We start from the raw sequence: 26,080 nt of genomic DNA, 5'->3' as shown, positions 1-26,080 counted from the left end.
GACATTGTAAAGAAGGTCTTTAACCAATCATCCATAGAGAATTAGAGTTACTAACAAAAGGATGTGCTCTGTGAGTTCTCATTAACAAAAGGACTTGCAGACTGCTTGTTTGAGAATTAGTGCACCCAAACAACAAGATAGACAATCCTTTATTGACATGATGGCTTACTTAGATATCATTTGTTGTAGGTGTGGTGTCAACCAAAGCACAAACTGAAAGAGATACATCCTAATTATAATTCATTCAACTTTATATATGCCTTATTGCAGTTTATTCAAAAAGTTCAAAAAGGTAATTCCACAACAATGATTTCTTCACAAATGAACTCTGTATAACATTTCCTTTTCTTGAGCTTCTACCTAATGGACAAATAAATGAAATCTTTCAAAAAGTTTTTTTTTTTTATTTGATGATATAAAGATGGTGAAAACTTGATTCTTTTGTAATAATGTGTCACATCCACTCTGCTTAATGAAAAAATGTGATGAAAGTAAAAAGAAAAAAATGTAGACACAGCAAGAAACAAAAGTAAATACTCAATGACTATTGACAACAGGAAGAATTAACTCTTATTTAACTGGGGGGGGGTCAATTTGACCCCCTCAAGGAATTTTGTCACTACACTGCCACGTGAAATTTGTTGATGGTGTCACTCTTTAAGTTTTTACTTTGAAGACCAAATTTGTGATACCCGAATACAAGGTTCTTAATTTACGCAATGTTTTGTACGTGGATGATTGGTCCACTCAAAATTGCTCAAAAACGTGATTCCGTGTACAAAGTCAATGCAATTTGTGTTTTCAACCAAAATCATAAATGTACAACTGTTTTTACTTTTGCTGGTTTAAATGGATTTATCTTATGCTATATCTGATCGCAAAAGGGTTTTCGACAAAGCTCATCAAAACACCATAATAAAGAAATGCATAAGAATTTAAAAATAAAATACATAGGAAATTAATTATGTTTCGGAATTTTTTTTAAAGATATGTTATAAATGTAAAAGTGATATTTTCACCAGAAAAAAAAAATCTACTAGCTATATAAAGTGAGTTAAAAGCAAAACATACACCAAAAACACATTTAGGGCAATATTCATACACTTATTTCCATAATTAATTAATTAATTAAAAAAAATAGAAGCATTTAATATTTATAAATAAAATTGCAGCAATCAGCAATCTGAAGGGTGTAAAATTTATCCCCCCCCCCCCGTGTATCCTGGTGTGAAATAGCCCAGTTAAATTAGAGTTCAATAGACATGTAACGTGAGTTACCTGAAAATGATTTAAAAGAAGTGCATTCTTATAAAGAGTGAAGAGATAGAGAGCTTGTACGGTAACAACAGTTTTTTGTAAGTCCCAACATTTATTTTAGACAAACGTGTCTCTGTACAAAAACTATCATTGAGATTGTTCAATATATTTCAACATGATGCACATTCTGACAGGGGGAGTTTAGTTTGATAATCACAATCTGAAGTCTAATCATTCTGAGGGAAAGAAACAGTAGAAAGACTCTTTAGCTGTTTGACAAGATAGACTGTCCCCAGTATCTCGCCTTCTTAGACCTGACAAAAGATGTCCAGAGTAGTATCTTTGAGCTACTTGAGAAATTAGACTGACCACCACAACAGCTGAGCATGACAGTTTCTTTCATGAAGACATGCAGTGAAGTTTGATGGGTCAACTTCCGTCCCTTTCTCACAAGAAGCAGAGTTATGCAACAATGCGCATCTACAATCTTTCAACATCTTCTTTGCTGTTGCCATCTGCTCTTAGCCTATTCCTTCACTCATCCTTTGATTGTGATTATGAGCTGAATCTAAACTTCAAAAGCTAATAGGAAGAGAATTGCTATGTCTGCAGGCCTTCAAGTAGTATAGAGTTCTTGGTAAAGGCAAGCAATGGCTCTGGCTCAACCATCAATTTGAGATTTTAAATAGACAAGCTAAGCAAACAACAAACATATCACTCAGTGAGGTGTCAATGCATTTCTATCAGAGGATGCAAGTACAGGTACCAAATCATCTATCATAGCTTCATGCTCTCTAGCAACCCATCTTATAGATCAGCGAACAACATTGAAAGGCATCATCCATAGGTTTATAATCAATCCTAAATAGCAATGGCCAATCCAATTCATTCTTGCAAGCAAAACTTGTTCAATATATCCATTACTAACCAATCAAATCATCACATGTAAATTAAAGTTGATTGCGGAAGCAAATGGGTCAACGACAGCTGTAGCAGCTTATAAAAGAATTCTTGATATAAGAAAATCACTTTGAATTACTACAACAAAAATGAATTCAGAACTTAAAAGTTTGTAAGATTTTAGCTTATAACTGTTCTGCTGATGTACTTACCGATTTGGGATGCTTTGTGAGTCTTGCACATGGAGCGACATTATCTTTACATGAAGTGTGAACATTTGCGTAACAAACTGGAAATAAAAGAAACGAGAGTTGAAAATAAAATGTCTTTCCTCTGAAATAGCTTCAGAAATCTTAATGTGAATTCACATTTCAATACTGATGGCAATGGTGATGGTAAGCTTGGTGCTGGCATTGGCGCGTTGGTGGTGGTGTTGCGATGGTGGTGTTTGTGATGGTGTTGATGGTGATGGTGATAATCGGGTGACACAACATTTGCTCCTGCAACGATTGCTCCAGGGTTTATTTCGTCTAAAATGGGTTAGGGTTGCAATAAGGTTTTATGCTAGGTTTAGGATAAGGTGTTAAATCCAGGGTTAAAGTTGGTTTTTCCATTAGTGTGTGAATTCACAGAGGAGCAATTGTCGCCGGAGAAAATGTCATGAAACCGACAATGGTGATTTTTGTTAGTAGTGGTGATGGTGGTAATGATTGTGATGCTTGCAATGGCTTCTATGATGATGTTGTTGTTGGTATGTGTGATGATAGATAATGATTTAATATTAACATGGTGGTGGTGATGTTTGCAGTGGTGATGATAGTAAGGCTTAAAGGTATAGTTTAACTTTGTGAGCAGCAGATTTAAAATATTCTCAAACCAAGATGAAACATGTGTACAAGTGCATATATTAGGACTAATAAACTCTGAAAACAACCATTATTGAGAATGAAAAGCCAAAACTACAAGGCAAACCCCGATTTTGTAAATAGGTGTCTTATAGATGCCTAAATAGTACACATGAGTGTATGGGATGAAATTAAGAAGGTGTTTCCGGTCACTTTATACTTCAATTTTTGAAGCACTAAATAATCATTTTCGAACGAATTTTTTTCTGGGCTTCATTTTTGTAACATATCACAGACACAGGTGACAAGTGTGACTTTCTAGCTCAGATTTTTTTAAATTCAAACCAATGTTAACCAATCACTTTAAGATGGTAATGATGGCTATTATGATGATGGTGATATTCATACATGTACTTATAGATGTACTATTATCACCCGTGTCAGACATCTGAGCTGGTAATTTACAAAACCCTGTATTGCCTTAGATATTCTGAATATCAGGAAGGTTAGGTATATTGTTTGTATTTTGCTTGGTCTCTATGCACATATTTACTTTGCATGCAGAGACGATGCAAAATATATCTTGGTATTTTCCCTGGTCTCTCATCCGGGTATTTGAGGATGCATATAAAGAGATACGCATAATAATGATCCGCTTAGCAACAATATATGTCACAATAAAGACAACACTGGATCTAGGCGATGGATTTGCGTTACAAGGGACGCAATCTTATGATTGCAAGTACGTCATAATGGTAAAGTGCAGAGCCTGGCCCCTGATATAAAAAGACAAAGTAGAACCATATTCTTGAAAGAAATATCTCAATTTTCATGATTTTGCTGCAGATGTCTGATTTGGATGATTATATAAATATTGACTGGCTCTTCTTTTGGGAACATCAAATATACTGCCTTTAAAAGTACCATACTGCCCATATCTAAAGACTCGGGCCAATATGATTCTTTTGTGGGCAATATATTTGATATGATTCAAGGCCAGTCAATATTTGTATTTGTATTTATCATCCTTATTTTCTAGTTATTATGTTAAAATGTTCTATTTAAAATGTTTGTGCTTACATTTTGGTGGCAGCACTGTATGAGACTTGGTTCTTCTAAGCTGTCTCCACATTCTTATATTGATGTTTTGTTTATTACTATGTATATTTATGTGTTTTTATGAATGAAATAAATTGAAATTGAATTGAAAAATTGAATATTATATAAAAGTGATAATAATATAAACAGACTTACTTTGACACTGGAGAGCTGGCTTGTTTTGAAGGGGTTTCTCACAGTAGTTGCATTTCGTTGAGTTTGAGAATGATGAATTTACAAAATTATGTTGCTTGAAACTATCCTTTATCCGATCCTTCTCTTTTTCCTTCTCTTTCTTCTCTTCTTTCTCCTTTTCCTTGTCTTTCTCTTTTTCCTTCTAAAATGACAATCAAGTGACAAATATTTATTTCATGGCATTACATGAATGATCACTCTACAATGTAATTATAAGTTAATTAAAGTGGTTGTGTAAACCAACCAATTCCAGCAATGTCTCATTACTGTTTTGCAATGTGTTGATTTCTACTGTTTATTTGAACCTTTTTTTTGGGGGGGGGGGCTTGTACTTGATTTTACTTAGTTTTATACTCCATATTGTTATTTAATGAAAATTATTAAAGGACAAGTCCACCCCAACAAAAATTTGATTTGAATAAAAAGAGAAAAATTCAACAAGCACAACACTGAAAATTTCATCAAAATTGGATGTAAAATAAGAAAGTTATGGCATTTTAAAGTTTCGCTTATTTTCAACAAAATAGTTATATGAACGAGCCAGTTACATCCAAATGAGAGAGTTGATGACATCACTCACTCACTATTTCTTTTGTATTTTATTATATGAAATATGAAATATTTGGATTTTCTCGTCATTGTCATGTAAAATGAAGTTTCATTCCTCCCTGAACACATGAATTCCATTATTTTAACATTTTGTGCTTCAGGCAAGGAGGTCCTAATTGTCAAATTCGTAAAAATTGAAATATTGTATAATTCGAACAATAAAAAACAAAAGAAATAGTGAGTGAGTGACATCATCGAGTCTCTCATTTGGATGTAACTGGCTCATTCATATAAATATTTTGTTGAAAATAAGCAAAACTTTGAAATGTCATAACTTTCTTATTTTACATCCGATTTTGATGAAATTTTCAGCATTGTGCTTGTCTGATTTTTCTCTATTGATTCAAATCAACATTTTTCTGAGGTGGACTTGACCTTAAACATATTTAATTGATTTGAAACATCGCCCACACAAAAAAACAAATTTTGATGATAAAAACATATATTTGAAGCCCTAAAAACATGTTGATAAAATGGAGATAATAATAATGCTGAAACTCACCTTTTTCTCTCTTCGCTGTCCTCCTACTTTTAGAAAGCTGAATTTTCTCAAAACAGAATTTGACCTATCCATTGCATCTGGAAATATAAAAAAAAATACATAATTTTAAACATTTTGAATTGGTTTGTCCATTCTTTTCATAGATGCCATACAAATAAGATGCAATGTCACATTCAATCTAACTAAATATGAGGTTGCCATTGGATAATTCAGAAGAGAATATTCTTCATAAATTTACTAAAAAATCTGGGCTATACTTATTCGTGGGGTAATATATATCTAAGAAATAAGAAAAAAGAAATCATGAAATTGGCTGGTTGTTCTGTTTTTGTAGTGAAGAAGTTAGATCAACCGATCAACCCCTTTCAAAGGGACAGAAATAGAAGATTAAGAATGCACAAGTGTCATAAGAGCATTTGTAAGTTAGTATGCCTTGACAAACTTTTCAAAAAACGCAAATTTGATTTTTGAAAAGCAATCATACAAATTTTCAGACGTTGTTTTAATTTTGATCATTCTCAAAAACTAGCTTTTAGTAATGAAAAAACACCATGTGTGTGCCATCACCAAACCAACAATAAGTACATGTAGCACAAAATGAATTTTGAGATTTTGACTGAGCTTGAAAAAGCACAACCTAAGGTTTAAAATGATATATATCTTACCACATTGACCAACCAAAACCCATGCCAGTTCTTGGTTGAATGTAGAATCATATACATTTTTTTCAGTGAGAGCTTTAAAAAAAATACTAACTAGGTTTGAGGTTCACTCATGCATGGAATCTCAGTTCCAACTGTTCCAAGCATTCCGAAAAATTGGTATCCAAAAATTCTTGTGTACATTTTTTTTTCAATTCATTTCTCATCTTACAAATATAAAGTTACCATTTTTTTTTTTCATTTATTGATTAAGGATATTTTAGAGCTCTCTCTCAGAATGATTTTTTATTTCTTTAAAAAAAAATCCTTTTGAACTCTTATCTTGCATAAAACTGCAAACAAAGAATTTTTGGGGAATAAATTTTTATTGAGTGGTCAAGCTAAGCTTATAGTGGCAACCCTTGCAACTTTGTTTAGTCGATATATCATAGAAAATACAACTTTTTTCAGAGTTTTGCTTGTCAAATATGTTGTAACATACAGTTTATTTTATTTTTTTCCTTTTTAAATTTGTTTATGAGGAAGTTGCAGCAAAAAATAAATGAAATGAAATTGTTTACCAGATATGATTTAAAATGACACCATTCCTGACATTTTTTTCTGAAGTGTACCTAGCAGCCTACTAGACAAGTTAATCACTTACTTGATTGCTGGGTCTCTGAGCTACCATCAAAGTTGCGAGGATCGGCAAGAAACTCTGTGAGTGACAGACGTGCCTGACGTCTATGTTCCGCACTTAGAGATCCAGCGCTACCAGACTCATCATTCTCTGAACTACTGCATGGATAAGATAAATGACCAACAAAATGATTTAACATGCTTTATACGTGTAAGGTTTGAACTGAAGTATTATCTTGTAAGATTTCAGCATTGGAATTGATAAAAACATACAACATATACTGTCCAAGGCTAGTGACAATTGTCTGTCTTCCCAGAGTCATACCCTTCCAAGAAAACCCAGGGGAAGAGCTTTTTGCGAATTGGTGGGTTGAGGGAGGGGTCAAATTAATGCACCTTTCCAGAACAACCAGGGGGGGGGCTTGCACAGGAGGCTGGGCTCCGCGAACGCAGACGATTGTTACAAGCCACTGTCCTACAGAATACTTGCTCATAAACTCTTGAAGATATGCTCTAACTTGCACCACTAAAAACATGAATTTATGTTTTTAAATCACCAAATAAGTTAGAAAAGTTAACATTTGTCATTAATCTCGATATTGCTGTCAAAGCCGTTATTATCATTGTGTAGTGTGCAAAATAGCTGCTCTGCTAAGGTATAGTAATTAGGTTGTATTAGTGTGGAGTATTTAAGGATTGCTTTCTAATAGTCCTTTTATCATGTCTTTGAGCATGAGTCACTATCAGCATCAGTAACATCACCATTCCTGGTGGGTGTTTCATAAAGCTGTTTCGTAAGTTAAGAGCAACTTTAAGAACGACTGGTGATCATTTCTTGAGGTAAATGTTATATACAGAAATGTTCATTGGGGATGGTTTAGCGCATAAGAAAGGATCACCAGTCATTCTTAAAGTCACTTTTAACTTACGAACAGCTTTATGAAATGGCCCCCTGAATTCTTTCTTTTGCTCATACTAGGGAAAATGACAAATGATTCTGAGTGGAAGTCTTGGTGATAGACATGGCTCTGACAATCATTAGAGTGTCTAAACTTACTACGCTCAATTTCAATGCCTGCCCACCATGTAGAAAACTCTTGAGATTTCAAGGGCTACAAAATGATAAGCAATGAAAAATTCAAGTATTTCATGGATAATTCCCAATATCTAATAGAATGGATTGACTTCCAACATGCAGTGAAGATATATTCCTTGAAATGAGACTAAGAAAAAAAAACAATGAGTTCGTAGGCTGGAATTCTGATGGGTGTTTCACAAAGATGTGACACAGACTCATTCTTGAATGCCGACACACGCATGATATGTACAATCTAAATTCAGGATTTAAAATAATTCCACATCGGCTGTGAATAGTGACCAGTGACCAAATTTTAAATTTATTTGAAATCTTCAGGATTAACTTTGAAATCTCAAAAGATTTAAATTCAAATCTTTTAGATTTATATTTAAATCAACAAGGTTTCAATCTGAATCTAATATTTGGCTGTTATCACTATTCACAGCTAATCTAAATCTATTTTAAATCCTTGGAATTTAGAGAGTAACACACAATATAAAGTAGCATGTGTCATTTTAGTATGATCTGACCAATGTGATGATACCTTCTATACTGGATGCAACTGAAATTTAAATGCAACTCTAAAATCAAACTTAAATCTTTGTGAAACATTCCCCTGAAGAATAAATGATTTGAATACTCACATGCCAATAAACATACGTACACCAACATCAGCCACCCCAAAACCAACAATAAATCACAAAAAACATCATCTGTAATACCATGGTCACATTTGCTCTACGGCGGCCGTACGGCGAGTCGAAAACAGCGGTTTTATTCTTTTTGACTCAAACCACCTATACGTAGTTGGGTAAAAATGTTAAAACGGCTGTTTTCGACTCGCCGTACAGCCACCGTAGAACAAATGTGACCATGGTATTAATGACCAAAATAGTAAAACTCAAAAACTAGATTTTATGAAAGAGCAGCTGTCAAAATTTAAAGCTGAAAAGTTAAAAAATGAAAGATGAGATAATAGAGTTTCTTTAACACCATTTTTTGTGGACTGCTTGAAAGTTTCAGTGTGCACACCGTCATGCTTGAGTGAACCTAAATGTAGAACTTCAAACCTTGTTTTCATCTTATTCTTTGCAGATCTCACTGAATTTCTTCTTCATTCAATCAAGTGAAAGTTATTGTTGATCAATATTTAGAAATTATATCATTTTCCATCTCAATCTCAAAATTAATTTTGGGTAACTTACTGTTGGTATTGGAGTGGTAGGTCATGCATGGAAATGACACCTATCAATCATATAAGCTTAGGCTCAAAAATATACCATCAAAGCCATTTTTTCTTGATAACTTATTTTTCTTCTAATTTTCACTTTGCCATCAGATATATATATTTTAATTCCTTATATTATGGGTCTCAATAAGTTAGATAAGTGCAGGTTGAAAATAATTAGTCTACTTATATTGACTGGTATCATTTGAGTAAAGAAATGTTCAATGTTGTAATTGTGTCTTTTCGGTTAAACAAGTGATGAATTGAAATCAAATTGAATTTGTTGAAGAATGATCCCCATGAACTACAAGTTATATCATCAAAGTTAATCTTAAGTTTTGGTAAATTATTTATGAATATTTTTTTTTTCACATACATGTCTTTCAAGAGGGTAGCATGGGTTGCATTATATTTTATGGGTTTTTTTTTTCAAATTTTGAATATGACTGTTAAATTAGACTAAGTGGTATTTCACAGTTGTCATGTCATTATTAATCTACAAGAAGGTAACTAATCTTTTTGTCTCACTGATAAGCTAATCAAATCCATGTTCTCATTTCCTTTTTTACAAAACTTTCAACATGTTAACTACAACTTTACCCACAGAAACCAGATTTTAGACACCGTTCTAACTACCTTCCTAAAAATAGTTTACTGGAAACTAGTTCAGTGGAAGCTAAATTAACGTGTAATGAGAACAGAAAACCATCTCGGGATGTAGTTTTCAAGTAAACTTGTTTTAGAAAGCGTAATGAGAACAGGGTCCTAGATTCCATCAATAACATAACCAATTTATTATGGAATACTCTTTATTTTACCCCACAATGAATTCAAATGTTGAAAAAAAATTTATGAGCCAAAAGAAACAATGGCTTTATTTAATTGTTCTATTTAGTATTGGTATATCATAAATGTACGTTTTCAATATTATCCTGACCTAAAATAATGTTCCCTACAAACAAACACACAACCTCCCAAACAACACACAAACACAGAAAAAAATTCAACTTCAAATGGGCTTTGGAAATTTGCATGCTTTGGAAAATACAAAATGAGCAAACAATGATTTCAATGGGGTTAACAAGGGGTGGAGTTTAATGGAGTTCAATGGTTGATTAAATAATGGGATACAGAAAGCTATAGTGCATGATGTTATTGGTTGATTTAATGATGGGATACATAAAGCTATAGTGCATGATGTCAGTGGTTGATTTAATGATGGGCTACAGAAAGCTATAGTGCATGATGTCAGTGGTTGATTTAATGATGGGGTACATAAAGCTATAGTGCATGATGTTATTGGTTGATTTAAAGCTATAGCACATGATGTCATTGCTTGATTGAAGGATGGGATACAGAAAGCTATGATGTCATTGGTTGATTAAAGGATGGGATACAGAAAGCTATGATGTCATTGGTTGATTTAATGACGGGATGCAGAAAGCTATATAGTGCATGATCACAAACCATAAATATATGAGGAGAAAAAAAAAGAAATTACTGCAAAATTATACCATCTAAACTTACAAATCTTCATCTTCTCCTTCTTCAAAATCAAAGATAGTGAAGAAATTGATCTGTCTAAGTGGATCTAGGCTGGGTCTAACCAGATCTAATTGAGGTTTAACTCCTATTGCTTCAGAAACAGCTGGGTCTTTTCCTTTATGCCTTATTACATCAAGCAGCATTTAGGAGGAGTAAGGGGTAAAAGGATTAGGCAATGGGTGCGTTTGGGTTGGTAGGGGGTAAAGGCATAGGTTAGTTGGAAAAAGAAAGTGCACAAAAGCAAGTTACACTGTAGGACAAAAACACTATTACTAGCTACACAAAGTAACTTAATGTTCCTTACAGCAAGAGAGTAGGAAAAGCAACATAGGTTTTAGCTTGTGCATTCTTTTCTAAATTGATCAGAAATTCTTAAGAAGTGCATCAACACATTTTAAGCATTTAAATACACCCCTCCAAAGAATGCTGGATGTTAACTTATCATATGATATGCACAACAAAAAAACTAACATATTATTACCATGCCATTTGTAAGTGAAAATTGATCAATAACTACAACAGAAACAACAGTCAATTATGAACAACACAAGAATTGATTACACCATAACAATAATTTATTATGACCAAATCAATGTGATGAGAAATCAATAATAGGCTTGCAAAACTAGGGAATGGGGGAGGAGAAGAGGGGTAGAATGAGTTATCACTTATTTTTGAGGGAGATGGGATTGTAAGTACAATGACCCCCACACTTTTCAAGAAAAAAAATACTTTTTCTATGCCAAATAACTAATAAGATTGTGAAAATCACATAGATTCATCATTGAATGTCATTACAAAGATCATATTGGCTCAAATTTACACTTCAAAACAGCAAAAGATTTCGCTCATTCACTTTTACTTAACTTTCAATAACATGAAAAATTTATTTAGGAATTGACCAACTCAAAATTCTCAAAAAGGTTGCATCCAATGAAAGTGTGGCTATAATGAATTATTACTTTAAAATATTGTTAATTGAACCTTATAAAAGTCGAACTGTTATTTTAATTTTATAAATCTTGAATTATTTTCAATTTCATAAATCTCGAATTCATATAAAATTTCTTGACAGGGATTTTTAACAAATATATATTTGCAATACTTGAGATGCTTTCATTAATCCTTGGAATACTTGAAAACAAATTATTCTCATTATGACAAAGTTCAAATAGGTCACAAGATATGACAAAGAGTAAACAACAGGGTTCCCAGCTTTTCAAAAAAACTAAATTCCCTGACTTTTCCCTGATGAAGTTTAAAAATTCCCTAATGATTATTTAAACCCATTCCCAATTTTGAATGGTTTCTAAGTTGTTGCAGTGATTTTTTTTATTTTCAGTATAAAAACAATAATGCAAAACTAATTAGTACTATTACACAGGCATGTAATGACTTCCCTTCTCCCCCACACAGCCATCCACCACACTCCATAACCAACATAACCAGTCATTAAATGGATGTTGCTTTGATATGCAACAAAATATAACAGAGTTTGACTGACTACCGTGCTTTCGACTTTTGGGCCAATCAAAATTCCCTGATTTTTCCCTGACTGGGAAAAAGAAAAATAATTTCCCCTCATTTCCCTGATGGGCTGGGAACCCTGAAACAATTTGATGTAAAGCATATTAAATAATCAGCATTTTCCTTTTTCACTTGAATAACCAATCCTGTGAATATATTTTCTTTTTTTTTTTAAATTTAATTTTGCTTCAACTACAAGGGTGTATTTTGAATCTATCAAAGTGTCCTCCTTTGTTATTTTGTAAAGTTAAAGTTTACTTTAAAAAGGCAACATTCTGTGGGTATTTTAATTGAAGTTGATCTTAAATGCCTTGTCGTGTGTGGTATCACATTGGTCAGATCAAGCTGAATGGATGAGTACAACTAAATAGTCATCAATGCTCAAATTAAAATCAAAATTCATATTCAATATTAGTATTAATTCATTTCCAATAGAAAATAATACAAAATCAAACCACCTTCCTTATCATTTTATTCAGCTGAATTGAAAAGAAATGTTTTAAAAAGCAGATGAAAAATAAATATTTAAAGAAAAATATTTTTGAAGGGAAAGGGATACAAGAGGAGATAAATGTGATGAAATTCTGCAAACTTGTATTCAGACTGAAGAGAAAAGCTAAGAACAGAATAGAATGAAAGAATCAAACTGTTTTTTTTTTATATAATACTCAGACCCTGAGATGATGCTTATTAATCACCCGACATTTCTTTTACTTTTTTTAAACTACAATATTTGTTTTACAACACTTTGCAAAGAATGGTAAGATTGTAAGCATTCCATGAAAACCATTTTCATTTTGGGGTGTTTTTGTATTGCCTTTTTAAGGGTGGATGCAGCTTGTGACACTTCAAGATGTTAGGTTTCATTTTTCGATTTCTTATTTTCAAGCATTAGGCAAAAAAATTAGGTGACTGAAGTAATTTGATGGGTTAGTATTGAACACACGGTGAGATGGGCTGAGAATTTACCCCTCATCGTCATCTTCTTCTTCCTCTTCTTCTTCTTCATTTTCACCATCGCCATCTTCTTCTATTTCTTCCTCCTCCTCCTCCTCTTTTTCTTCTTCTAAACCCCCTAATCGGAAGAGTTCAGAACTAATGGCATGCAAGATAGATGGTACAAGGTAGAATAATGGAATAAAATAATTAAAGAGAGAAACATGGCAAACCTCAGGGACAAATCCAGAAAGATATCCAATGGGGGCAGAGAAATCTCCAAATTACTTTAAATAATCCACCCCCCCTTCCGATGATTATCATTTCTGATAAGTAAAAAAAATAGGTTTTTGCTTCTAAAGAGGAAGTAATCCCCAAATAAATGAAATGACAAACATGCATTATCTGTCACTGTTAAAGAGAGGGTCTATTCTTGGAAAGGTGGGGGCTGAACACCAATATTAAGGAAAAGGGGTGCACCTGTAACCATTCCTGGATCGACACCTTGATGACAATAACCAAAAAAGTATGGAGGAAAAAAAGTACAGAAAATATTGGTAGAGAGCATGATCTTGAATAAAAGGATAGAACCCATCACACTAGGTTGTAAAAGAAAGATGGTGTAATAAGATATTCTTTAGGATTAAAGTTTCATTCAATTCCACTGATACAAAATAAAACTAAAAGCACAGTTAACAATGAACAAGATGAGGCATAGCATTAATTCTTCCAAGGATGAATGAAATAATGGAGTATGTGATTCATGCAGGTTTTATTGTATTATTACTTCATGCAAGAAGGACATTAATCACCAAGCAACATTATGGATTTGGCAGGTACATTCAGTGGTTAGTCTTGAACCACTTGGCCAAAATACTCAGAGAGGTTTAAAACAAAAAGGGCTTTAAATCATGGACTACTTCGTACACAAAGTAAATCAATTTCCATCCATAAGGCACATTGCAAAACCATAGAAACAAGCGTGAATTTCATCTTTACTACTGTATTACTGGACCCTTCTCAGTTTCTGGGCTGCATTAAGCACAGTTATGAAAATTCTGCGTAGTTTATGATCTTAACACCCCTTCCTGATTGAAACCCCTTGTGAGAGCTTAGGCCTGTGAGAGTGAATGAGAGCTGTAATACACCCAATTTAGGAAACAAAGTATTTTATTAAACAATCCCTGATATATGCCAAATTAGACATCAATGTATGCTTTGAAAGAGACTATATGAATATTTAAAGCTCTTTGTGAATCCTTTTTTCATTTGAATGAATGAATAAGAGTAATAAAAAGGCAATTGCATTTTTCAAACTTCTTATATAATGTGGAAAATGAAAGAATTATAGAGAAATAAGAGCATATCAGTAATATATATGTATAATGTCCCTAAATCAGGAACTATTTCCCAATGTACTGCCAGAATACCCCAGAACTCACAAAAAACATGCACATTAATGGTTGAAAAGGGTAATATTGCAAGTATTCACTGTAATCATTAAAGAGAATAGATATGTATACTTACAGTCTAGTATCGTACATAGAAGCACTACGGTGCTGTCCTGTGATACAACAAAACATAAATCCATTGTTATTTGATAAAAATGTTGATATAAATGATCCTCCAGTATTTGTACATCTCACAATATCCTCTAACACTGTATCCATAATTAGGAGAGCCCTTAGATTGTTTTTCTTTCAAAAAACTTAATTTCTCAGCACCGTATAGTGTATGTATATTAGCTTGGCCTGTCAAGATTTCCCTGTTTATTCCTTCTTGTTTGCCCCTTTTCTGATACCCTGCTTGTTATCTTGAAACGATCTCACAACTGAAAATTGAATTCATCTGGTTTTGGCAGGAATTTGTATCCCCCTTTTTGTTGTTTATTGGAAGTTTCTCATATGGGTTTTGAAGATTTGCTCCACTCAGACGGACTCTTCCTTTCATTTGTCCCCCTTGACTCAAACAGGATGGAATCCCAAAGTATTAGTTTACAAAATAAAAAATAGGCCTCTAAATATCAATATTCTTTCACTATATATATATATATATATATATATATATATACACACATATACCAAACAAAGAATTCAGAACTATCCAATCAATTGACTTTTATAGGATACTTATATGCATCTTATTATAATGAAATGAATGAGTATCAAGATAGCCTTGTGAATACATGTCTAATTTGATATGTAGTGCTACAAGTATTACCTATGTTTGTCTTAGCTCTTTATTCAAGAATGCAACTGATGACATTAAAAATAAAATCTATTAATAAATTTCTTGCTTCAATAATATTTTGAGATTCAATGTCTTTTAGTTGCATGTGCTATTAGTTACCATATGAGGTATATAATTTTTGATGAGGTAACATGTTGAAAAGATTTCTTACATGCTATAGCAGAGAAGCAAAAAATCTTAAACTGGCAATATTATGCCAATATCAAAATCACTTTTCCCAACCAATCCAAAAATTTCTATTTCTGAATGGCAGTATTTAAGGATATCAAAATTATAGTTTTCTCACCCAAAAAGGAAATTTTAAACTTCTAAAGGCAACCTTTATATATCTCTCTCTTTATTTCTAAAATGGAAAGATTCAGCAATACTAATTTGCCAATTTTACTGCATCACATTGATCTAAGAATTTACTTTGTTCGGTCGAGAGGTTATTTTTCTTCTGTCTCCTGACAACAGGGGTGATATGGGTATTCTTGGTAGAAGAACGGGAAGAGCTGACGTTGCTATCCTCAGGCAAGGTACTCTCATCTCCGCCTAACCCATACCCATCATTTTGCTTCTGCAACAATAAAAGAAAGACATGTACAGTCAGAGTAAATGCTCTAGAAACTGAACTCTGGATTATTAAACACAAACCATGCTCGATATCTGGAAATTTTGGAAATTTTCGAAAAATATCATAAAATTTGTTATCACCTCATGCTTTGTGTGCTTGTTGGGCTACAGAAGAAAACTAAAAAAAAAAATGAAATAAGCACTCAGTACATTCCAGGTGCCCCTATTCGGCCCTCCTGGGTTGAGTGCACCACAATGTTGATACATTTCTTGCTGAAGGAAAACATGCCATGGTTAGGATTCAAATCCATGGCCATCTGAGTTTGTGATCTCTCAATCAACCCATACAAAACAAGTCTTTACCATCAAGACTTTTGACTGAATTCATGCTTCTTTGACATAACTATGAAAGAATCATCCAAAACAATAAAAACATGCAAAATGTGCTATCTAGTTTTCATTTTTATTTCAAGGGTAAATTTTCTTGAGAGGAAACCTAAAACAAAATCCTAATAATCTAATACATGGTGAATTGGAGAGCTGTTCCTATCACTTGTCATTACCTTAAGAACCAAACTGGCAATTTGAAAGTAATACTAGTCATATTTCATTCAAACATTCACCACTTGGGGGGGGGTAAAGAAATCACCTTTTTCAAGGGATTGTGCTTTAACCTGCAACTATCTTGGAGTCAGGGGGCCCTCATATTGTTACGATGAGTCAGGTTGCATGCAGGCTGGGGGTACATAGTGTGTCTACACTAATTAAAACTAACTCAATTCAATCAGGATTTTGTCTGGAAGGAAACAGAACTTAGAGGAGCCCCCTGGTTCTTCCTTGTGACAGAATAGCCAGCCTATATCCACTTGAAATCTTGACCAGACTGCTAGGAAATAGGATAAATGAGGTGGTCCAGGGGGTCGGGGGATCAAATCTCATACACAGTGTTGGGCCCGGGGGGGGGGGGACACTCGGTATATAATGCATAGTGGGTATGTGCCGCGGAGGGGGACCCCCATTTTTACACCCAAATTTCCGTTCCAAGGCATAGCATTTTTGTCTTATTGAGAAAAACAAAACAAAGAAAGCCGCTCTAAGGCATATCATTTTGTTCTTATCAAGAAAAAAAGAAGAAATCCGCTCCAAAGCCTCGCATATTTTTTGTTACGCCGTTCAGGTCGCATTGATCTGCTGTAATTTTGGTGAAAAGCGGCCGCCGAGCGCTTTCCGACCATCGTCTCTGGGCGAGCGCACCCGGCGGAGGCTGCGCTAGCTGCATCATGCACACATACCTGTTCCATAGGGGTGCATACGCACGTACTCACACGCTGGCGACCCGTTTTCACAAAATTGTAGTTCCGAAGCCCGTTCCGAGGACCCTCCTTTTTACAATAAGCCCGCTCCAAGGCCCCCGTTTTTTGTCTCGCCCGCGGCACACCCCTACCACTTTTTTGGTCGAGTGCCCCCCGGGGTGTTGGGACGTTTTAATAAGTCTTGGAATGATTGTCATACCAAGGGGTTTGTCAGGTAGCTATTCAAGATGATATGAGTAACGGAGGAATCATGGGACTAAACGAACAGGTCTATCATATTCAAGCAGAAAACAACAATTCAGAAAACATAGAATATTATATGAATGATTACTTTGCAAAAACATGGTACTCAGTATGCTAAGAAAATGTTTGCACCATCAAACACTCATCTGTGTTCCCTTTCAATGAAGTTAAACAAAATGATGTCGTAAAGTGTTTTAACGAGATTCCAAAAAAAACAAATGTCCAGATTTGTATGGTATAACCATGGACCTACTAGTAGGTCCATGGTATAACTACCTCTACAGTTTATTTTAAAACTTTCAGTTTTACACATCAACCAACCATTACTAAACATTATAAATCTATCTCTTATGCAAGAATCATTAGATTGAAAATTGCTAAACTCATGCCATTATTTAAAGGCGGTAATCCAAAGGCTCATAGTTAATTATAGGCCAATTTTGGTATTGCCTGTACTGTCAAATTAATAGAAAATTGTTTAAAAACAAGTAAATAAAGATGTTTCTGATAATAATACACTATCAAATAATCAGTTTGGATTGACCCATTCCTAAAAAATACAGCCCTCTTTGCAATAGCAAGAATATTTGTAAAAGATTGGATGATGGTTATACTATTTCATTAGCGTCATTTGACCTTTGGAAAGCATTTGATATAGATTCATTTACATCACGTCATGTTTGTACCATTCTGTTATTATGAATTATTTTATTCAGCCTTTGGCTGCCAGGCATGCTTTAAGGAATAATTTTTTAAGTTAAATGAATTGAATTTAATATGACATGAGTCAAGCTTACAATAGCTTCAGAGCAATTTAAGAAAACATGTAAAAGTAATCAACAATCTGTAACTTCTGAAAGGTTTCCATTGTGAAGAAGAATAGTATGTAGATTTCACGGTACACCATGTATCTTTCTTGGGCAAGTGTTGGTCCTGAAAAGCACCACCAATGCAGGCACCATGCATACAGCACTTTAACATAGTATATAGTATATTCATGTAAGGCCTGTTTTTACAAACTTTGCTCATTCTCCTGAATACGATAAGAACACACTTGTCAAACGTAGAGATAGGATGGTCCTTTTCAGGATCAACACTTGCCCAAGAAAGATACATGGTGTACCATGAAACCTACTACACTAAACAACAATACATTTTCTACTTATGATTATCTGTGGAATTCCACAAGGGAGTAGTATGGGCCAAATGATGTTCATTCTTTTCATAAATTATATTTCTAATGTAAAGTTTAGCAGTATTCCAATGTACGCTGATGATACCTAATAATGATAATAGCCAATTTTTATATAGCGCTTTTCCGAGAATGGCTCAAAGCGCTTTACAGCATATAACCTGTTTATACTATTCCTCAGATACCATTTCTGATTTATTTTTCTGTATAAATGAAGATTTGGCACAGATTTCAAACTGGGTAAATTGTAATGAGTTGTAACTGAACCCTAAGAAATGTGATTTTGATATATTTGGATTGAGGTGTACACTATCATCATTTGCAAATGCGCAGGGGAAAAAATTTTAAGAGCTGAAGTGTGCAAATACCTTGGCGTTATGCTTAGTGCACCACTCAACTGGAAAGCACACTTTTTTTTTAATTGCATTTGTTAAGACGAAAGTAACTAAAACACAATAATGTTTGAAACGGCTCAGGCCATACACCAGTCTAAATACTGTTCTAATGCTGAACAATCACATTTTGATTACTGCTCTATAGTCTGGTTCAATGCAGGGAAAGTTTTATTTAAAAAACAGAAAGTTTTACCAAATCAAGCTCTGTGCATGGTCTCAGAGTTGATTATAGATATAATACCAACCTTTTCAATCATACTTTGAACACTGCCAAATTAGAATTGTGATGGAAAAACAGTTTCCTTTAATTTTAAAAGTATTTCATGGCTAATTATATTTTTAAGTAAGGAAAGAAGAGGATGTGTAATTCATACCCCAAAGGTCCCATCAATAAAAGGATATTTCATCTAAAGGATAAAAAATACCCCCCCCCCTAAAATAAAATAAACTGGACTTGTGTCATATTGCAATTTGAAGTGAAAGTCTTGTATTTTTCTTCATTCTATCCTCATTTTTTACAAGATAGTTGTTTTGTACACATACTTTGACTTTCCTTAAAATACAATGGTACAAACTTGTAAACAGACAATAACAAAATAATTGTTTGGGCTTACCGTTCACTGTTAAACTTTAAATCCATACATGAATGTTAAATTCCAAACTTAATTCCAAGTATTAATCCAACAGGTAGCAGGAAAGTCCATTCTAATGAGTCCAACTACAGAACCCCCAAAGAATTAATGACTTTGCAACAAGAAGGGGCAAACTGACCGCTGTACATACAGGAAGAAAACTCAATTTGTAGGAGTTAAGCCAAGTCACATACCGGCAAAACGATATGTCTATGATTCATCGACTACTGCTAATTGTCTGCTAAAAGTTAGGGAAACTCTGGATTTGGATTAAAGTAGTAAATGAGAGAAGGAGGGTACACGATCAGGGGTATTGGGAGATTGAATGGGGTTAGCAAGGGGTGTATCACTACTACATAAATCGGTTTACACGGCAAGAATCTCTCTAACTGGACAAGTTCAATTTCTCATTTCATTTGACACTCGTATCATCCATAACTGACTGGAAATCATTACTGAAATAGTTCTTTTCATCATTAAAACTTGAAGACAGGGCCAATTAATATAAATGGAAGGTTTAAAAAAAATAATTTATTATCATGGAAGACAGGGGGGGGGGGGGGCTTCACAAAATTTCAACACGGAGTTACACCATGGCCAGGTTAAACAGATTTCAGAAAGAAATCAATTTTATACATCATACTTTCTATCAGGAATCCTCAACAAACTTTGTCCACCATATTACTTCTTATGAGTAAAGTCAAGATGAACATAATGGTGTACATGAATAGAATGACTAGCCATTGCCTGAGGATAATATGCAAAATATTCATTTTAATTTTGGATCTTTATATTAAAAAAGGAATGAAAAAGAACATCAATCAGGAAGTTGTCATTATAGTTCACTTCTGACTCAGTCAGAAAATACTGTTGTAATTAAGAGGCAAAGAATCTTTCACTAATTTCAATTAAAAAGTCAAATTTTAGCCAAGTATTATTCATACATGGATTGGCTGTAGAATCAAGACTTATTGCCAGATTTTCATTGTTATCTTTTTGGTTAACATATCCAAACCTGTGGATTTGTTTTTCGATAGAAAAACAATCATATATCGTACCATTATATCAAACTTAAAGCACATCATAGAAATGTTATGGCTAAGAGGATTTGTCTCTGGACTTTGAACTACAAGACCCGGGCTTCAACTCCTACCACAGCACTCACATCCTTTGGCAAGGCACTTATCTAAATTTGCCACTCTCCACCCAGGTGTGGTGAAATAAGAATTCCTTGAATACTTAAGCACCCGATCAGTGTAGCCATACTAAGGTTGGAGTAATAACATGCAGTGCTTATTAAGTGCAGTATACATGTTATTGCTATTATTTTATTTTGTTTAACAATAAATGGGGAATCAAAAATATCTTCTAAGCAGTAAAACCAGCCTGTACCATAAGTTCCACAACTTCACTTGTTTCAGACTTCTCACCATGAAAAATCCTATCCTACTACAGAGATTTGAATTGGAAGATAGAAGACATGAACTCATTACCTTGCTTTTTAACAGTATGCATTTTTCTGGCAAATGCAAGGGTTAGAAGAGGTGGCTAGGGGAAGTAGAGGAATTGTAAAACAGTAATCTTATTAACGCAGGAAGCAAATGATAAAGAAGAATCCAATCTTCCTTTGCCTAAACAAGTGATTTTTGTAACTCCTAGCCAAGAAAAGGAAACATTAGCTTGTATGCAACCCTGGACTTGTTAATGAGCTATGAATCATTCAATTTTCACTTCTTATCAATGTGTTCATACAACTAGGATTCAATATCTTGCTATAGAAGATAAAAAATTCAAGTCTACTTCTTCAATCGGCTTTTTGATATTTAGTGTTCTTTCATTATTCAATTAGCAGTAAATACACCATTTTTTGAAATATCAGATACATGTAGGCCAAATGTATGTGATTACAGTAGGGGATTTGATACCCACTATATCACAGAAATACCTGGGAACCGTTTCATAAAGCTGTTCGTAAGTTAAGAGCGACTTTAAGAATGACTGATGATCCTTTCTTACACACACGCTAAACCATCGCCAATGAATCTACCATAAACAACAAAGGATCACCAGTCGTTCTTTAAGTCACTCTTAACTTACGAACAGCTTTATGAAACACCCACCTGGTATCTTATCATCAGAGCAATATCAGGTATTTTGTCAATGTGAAAGAAAATTACTTGTAACATATCTGAATAAAAAAAATACCTGCAAGTTGGTAAGTACTTTTCAAAATTGCGAAAACTATCCCAGGAATTCCTCAAAGGTCTGAGGGATTTGGAAAAGTGTGAGCAAATTATGAGAATGTCAGATGTGAAGCAGGCAAAATGTCTATCCTTTGTGGAATGCAAGGGTCTTCTTGCTGCATCTCTAGTCCCAGGATCTTGTTCATGTAAGGTCAAGTATATAAAAACTATCAGGTATTTCAAGGCCATTAGAACGTTCCCTGGTTATGTTCATGCACGTCATTATCTGTACATGTTCTACACCGTGCGAGTTCATGTCACAATGATTTAATAATAATCAGTTCTTGTATAGCACATAATACATTGTGAATAACGTCTCTATGCACTTCCAAAGGACTTGAATATCATTACCCCTACTTTAGCTGGGCTGCCTAGGTGCTCAAGCATTCAAGGAATTTCTTCCTACCAGGTACCCATTCACCTCACCTGGGTTGAATGCAGCACAATGTGGATAAATTTCTTGCTAAAGGAAATTACGCCATTTTGCTGGGATTTGAAACCACGACCCTCTTTTTCAGAGTCAGAAGACTAACCCACTGGGCCACAACGCTCCACGTTGCAGCTGATTTATCTGCTGTAGCTAATATTTATGTAAGCCATGGATTTTGAAGAAATAGTACTGGATTCCAAGCCTTTTGCAATGTATTTGGGGGATATATTTAGCATGGTTTGCTAAAATGAAGGTGTCGATAATGTGAAATTGAGAAGATGGACCCATCAGTTGCTCAGGGGGGCAAGGTCCTCAGAGGAGCCAATGAGAGGGTATATTTTATCATGGGATTGTAAGGTCCTCAGAGGAGCCATACTCAATGAGAGGGTATATTTTATCATGGGATTGTAAGGTCCTCAGAGGAGCCATACTCAATGAGAGGGTATATTTTATCATGGGATTGTAAGGTCCTCAGAGGAGCCATACTCAATGAGAGGGTATATTTTATCATGGGATTGTATATGGGAAAGATGCCACAGTTTTGACTTATATTCATTGTATTAAGAGAGAGGGGGGTGATGAGGTAATTGGACTACTTCATTTTTCATTAAATTTGTTTGATGCTGTTCTAGCAAAAATGATTTTTATCACAACTTTTCCAAAATAAAGATTAAAAACCATTGACTAGTACCAGCGAGTGTCAGCAGACTACATGTGTGTGTGTGGGTTGGATGTAGTCTGCTGTGCAAATCCTTCACTTGAGTTGAGGGTGTGAATGTGCAGCCTATTAATGCTTTGTGTACTGAAGGCTCTCTCGCTCCTGGTCTGCTTCATCTTTGGGTTTTGGGCATAGATTGTACTGCCCTGTCAATCATTGTTACCATGACATTCCCTCTCTGAACACACCCCCTCCTCACTGGTCATTTGGGCAGATCTGTACTGAAACAGCAAGTTTTGTATTAGCTAGTCTTTGCATGGAGACACACTTATTGATCAAAGTTTCAATCAGGGTCTGTGCCTGCAGACTAGATTGGATGGGCAGTGAGTGGTGTGGGTGAGGGTGAAGCTAAACCTATTATATTATACAACTCAAGATACAGGTGATTCCTTAATGATCTGATGGATGCCATACGACTGTCACAATACTCTACTGGGGCTTACTTCCACACATGGAGTATCTAATTAGTCATTAACAGAGGACAGGAAACGCCCTCGCAAGGCAAACTAATGTCAGGTCAAGCCTTATCAACCTGCTGTCCTCCTTACCTAACTTCTCTCAAATTCCTTCAAAAATTCTTCTGAGTCATTTATATATTCAAAGTCAGGCACATTTAATGATGTACAAAGGGTGTATCAATAAAAATGAAACAATTTTCAGTTATTAGTGAGAAAAACTATCAATTTAATAATCATTATGAAACTTATTGATTTATTTCAAACCTACTTGAATAAGGTTTCTATAACCAAGCTTAATTGAGCACCATTGTTCAAAATAGTGGTGCAATGTAACAGGTGTTTCACTTCACTTTGAAATAGTCTAACTATGAATGTGATGGGCATATAAACAATGGAATCATTCATTTCCTTTATCAACAACACTTTTTAAAAGATTTATCTTATGTTTTATTTGAGAGATCATAATGGTCTTAAAATATAATGAGATATGATGAAGTGGTGAAATTTAATGTTCTTGCTCCTTTTGTATTTAAATGATTTGTTGTGTTTGCTGTGTTGAGCATTCAAGTAAAAGTAGTGCAATGTTATTCAATGATGCTTGGTCCTAGAAATATTATCAATGTCAAGAAAATTTTCTTTATAAGATAAGGGCCCGTTGCAGAAAGAGTTGCGTTTAAACGCAAGCCAAAAAATCAAACACAAGTCCCAAATGCGCGCTTTTAATTGGTTGAAAATCAAGTTGCGCATGATTTTTTGAGTTGCGATTGATTGCAACTCTTTCTGCAACGGACCCAAGATTTTATTATAACTGAGTTTATATTTTTCTAGAAAAAAGGGAACATATTTATCTGGGTTTCTCTTTTTTATAGACCAATTATAATGCCTAGTATTTAGCTCATTCAAAAATAAGTCCAGATCCATATAATGATTAACGAAGGATATAAAATGATATTGCAAGAAAAGAAAAAATTATGTCATACAGAAATAAGACACGAGTAGGCCCATACATATAGGTGACTCAAGGCTATATGTATTCTTTTATTTCATACTTGAAATTAAACTTCCTCCCCTTTTTTGGCTGATGAATCACCCAATAACACAATTTTTTTTAAACAATACATTCAATTTAAATAAGTGTGTAAAAAGTGTGCAAAGAATGGGCCAAATTAGGAATAGAAGGTCAAACCTGATATTTGATAACACTACATGTGTATTTTTGAGGGGGGGGTCGTAATGAAACCATGACAACTTTCTTCACCACTCTCAAAAATGTACTTGTTAATGTCAATGTTTACGACATCAAGTTTTCCTATAAAGCAAAAAGTGCAGAAGCTCATTCTCCCTTGGCAAATTATGCTGAAGAGAGTGGTAATAAAAGAAACCACCAAACATAGGTTTTTTTAAAGACATGTTCTCAGCTTGTATTCACAGTTTCGTTCCATAGAAATGCAAATGGAATTACTAATAAGCCTGTTACGAAGACTTTCAACTTTAACTGTCTTCATGACTGTGAATATACAAGAAATCTAGCAATGACAATTACAATGTCATCAATGCAAGGTTTCTATGAAAAATCATGACTACTAGTACATTTGAAACCAACTCATATTCTGCTCACGTCATTACATTTGATGTTTTCAGGCATAAAAATGTCAGTCAACCAACAAGTAAATGGGAGGAAGTAGCCATTTTTGGAACATGTTATGATTAGGTTCCACTAATCATGCTAAGTGTCATAACTTATTGCAAAACTTTCCAAAGTAGTGTGATGGGAAATTAATCAAGCAGCTTATCATACAGGCATTTTTTTTTCTTCATAATTTGCAAAAATCTCATAGACGTTGGAAAAATTCTTTTTAAATTTCTCATAATGTTGACAGGTACCTAATATCATGCAGGTATTCCCTGTAAAGATCACTACAAGTATATTGCTTACACACTGGAAAATATCTGGTATTTTCTGTTTCGGGTAGAATTCAAAGTCAGCAGAAGTGGGTAGAAATCGCCAGCAAGAAAATACCTGGAAATTACTGTGATGGAGTGGGTGTGAAGTTATAGAGAATGAAGCAGTATACAATGTCCATGAAAGAGTCTTGCATACAGAGGGATTCAAAGGAAACAGGAGATTAAATTCTAAGATGCCCTTTAAGTTATACAGGCAATCCTATGAAATATGATCCACATATCTAAATCTAGCATTCCTCTGAGAGTGAGTTCTCTATCAATGTTCAGTCCCTTCCTGAAATCAGTCAATGTACTTGTAATACAGTCATTTCTTCCCATGTCTTGTACTATGAAGCTCACCATACACTACGTGATCCGACTAGGACCTGATTTTTTTTAACAAATCACAATATGCATTAAATATGAAACTTCACAGAAGGGGAATTATTGTATTCAAAGTTTGGCAATAATGCTAGAAATAAGGACAGACAGTAATTCTGCGTTGCTGCAAGTCTTGTGGTCATAGTAAAATCCAATCGCTCTCAGATGATGATGTCATTTATGATTGAATTATTTTATTGCTATTCCTACTGGGAGGCTCAGATAGACTGGAATAAGATTTTAGTATTCAAGCCACTTTTCAGCTATTACAATGGACGTCTGACCATTGGCGGCGGAAGCGAAAGATTTTAGGGGGGCCACCAAAA

At 34.3% G+C, this 26,080-nt stretch overlaps 1 protein-coding gene across 12 annotated transcripts in view; it reads right to left on the bottom strand.

Annotated features, from left to right (window-relative positions):
* Nucleotides 1-26,080, bottom strand: part of LOC121415035 (rho guanine nucleotide exchange factor 18-like) — a 172,085-nt gene that overhangs the window by 54,552 nt on the left and 91,453 nt on the right. For 6 of the 12 annotated variants that reach the window (XM_041608095.1, XM_041608100.1, XM_041608096.1 and 3 more), the window contains 8 exons: nucleotides 15,662-15,809; nucleotides 14,528-14,564; nucleotides 13,034-13,159; nucleotides 10,520-10,660; nucleotides 6,712-6,845; nucleotides 5,407-5,483; nucleotides 4,257-4,437; nucleotides 2,370-2,446 (listed from right to left, as the gene is read on the bottom strand). In XM_041608095.1, the coding sequence (XP_041464029.1) occupies nucleotides 2,370-2,446; nucleotides 4,257-4,437; nucleotides 5,407-5,483; nucleotides 6,712-6,845; nucleotides 10,520-10,660; nucleotides 13,034-13,159; nucleotides 14,528-14,564; nucleotides 15,662-15,809 (921 nt within the window). The remainder of the gene's footprint in view (nucleotides 1-2,369; nucleotides 2,447-4,256; nucleotides 4,438-5,406; nucleotides 5,484-6,711; nucleotides 6,846-10,519; nucleotides 10,661-13,033; nucleotides 13,160-14,527; nucleotides 14,565-15,661; nucleotides 15,810-26,080) is intronic. The other 6 variants (XM_041608097.1, XM_041608101.1, XM_041608102.1 and 3 more) reach the window with 6 other exon arrangements.

The sequence above is a fragment of the Lytechinus variegatus genome, chromosome 5, assembly GCF_018143015.1.
Source record: "Lytechinus variegatus isolate NC3 chromosome 5, Lvar_3.0, whole genome shotgun sequence".
Classification (NCBI taxonomy): domain Eukaryota; kingdom Metazoa; phylum Echinodermata; class Echinoidea; order Temnopleuroida; family Toxopneustidae; genus Lytechinus; species Lytechinus variegatus.
The sequence above is the reverse complement of the archived record's forward strand: the minus strand, read 5'-3'. Positions and strand labels throughout refer to the sequence as shown.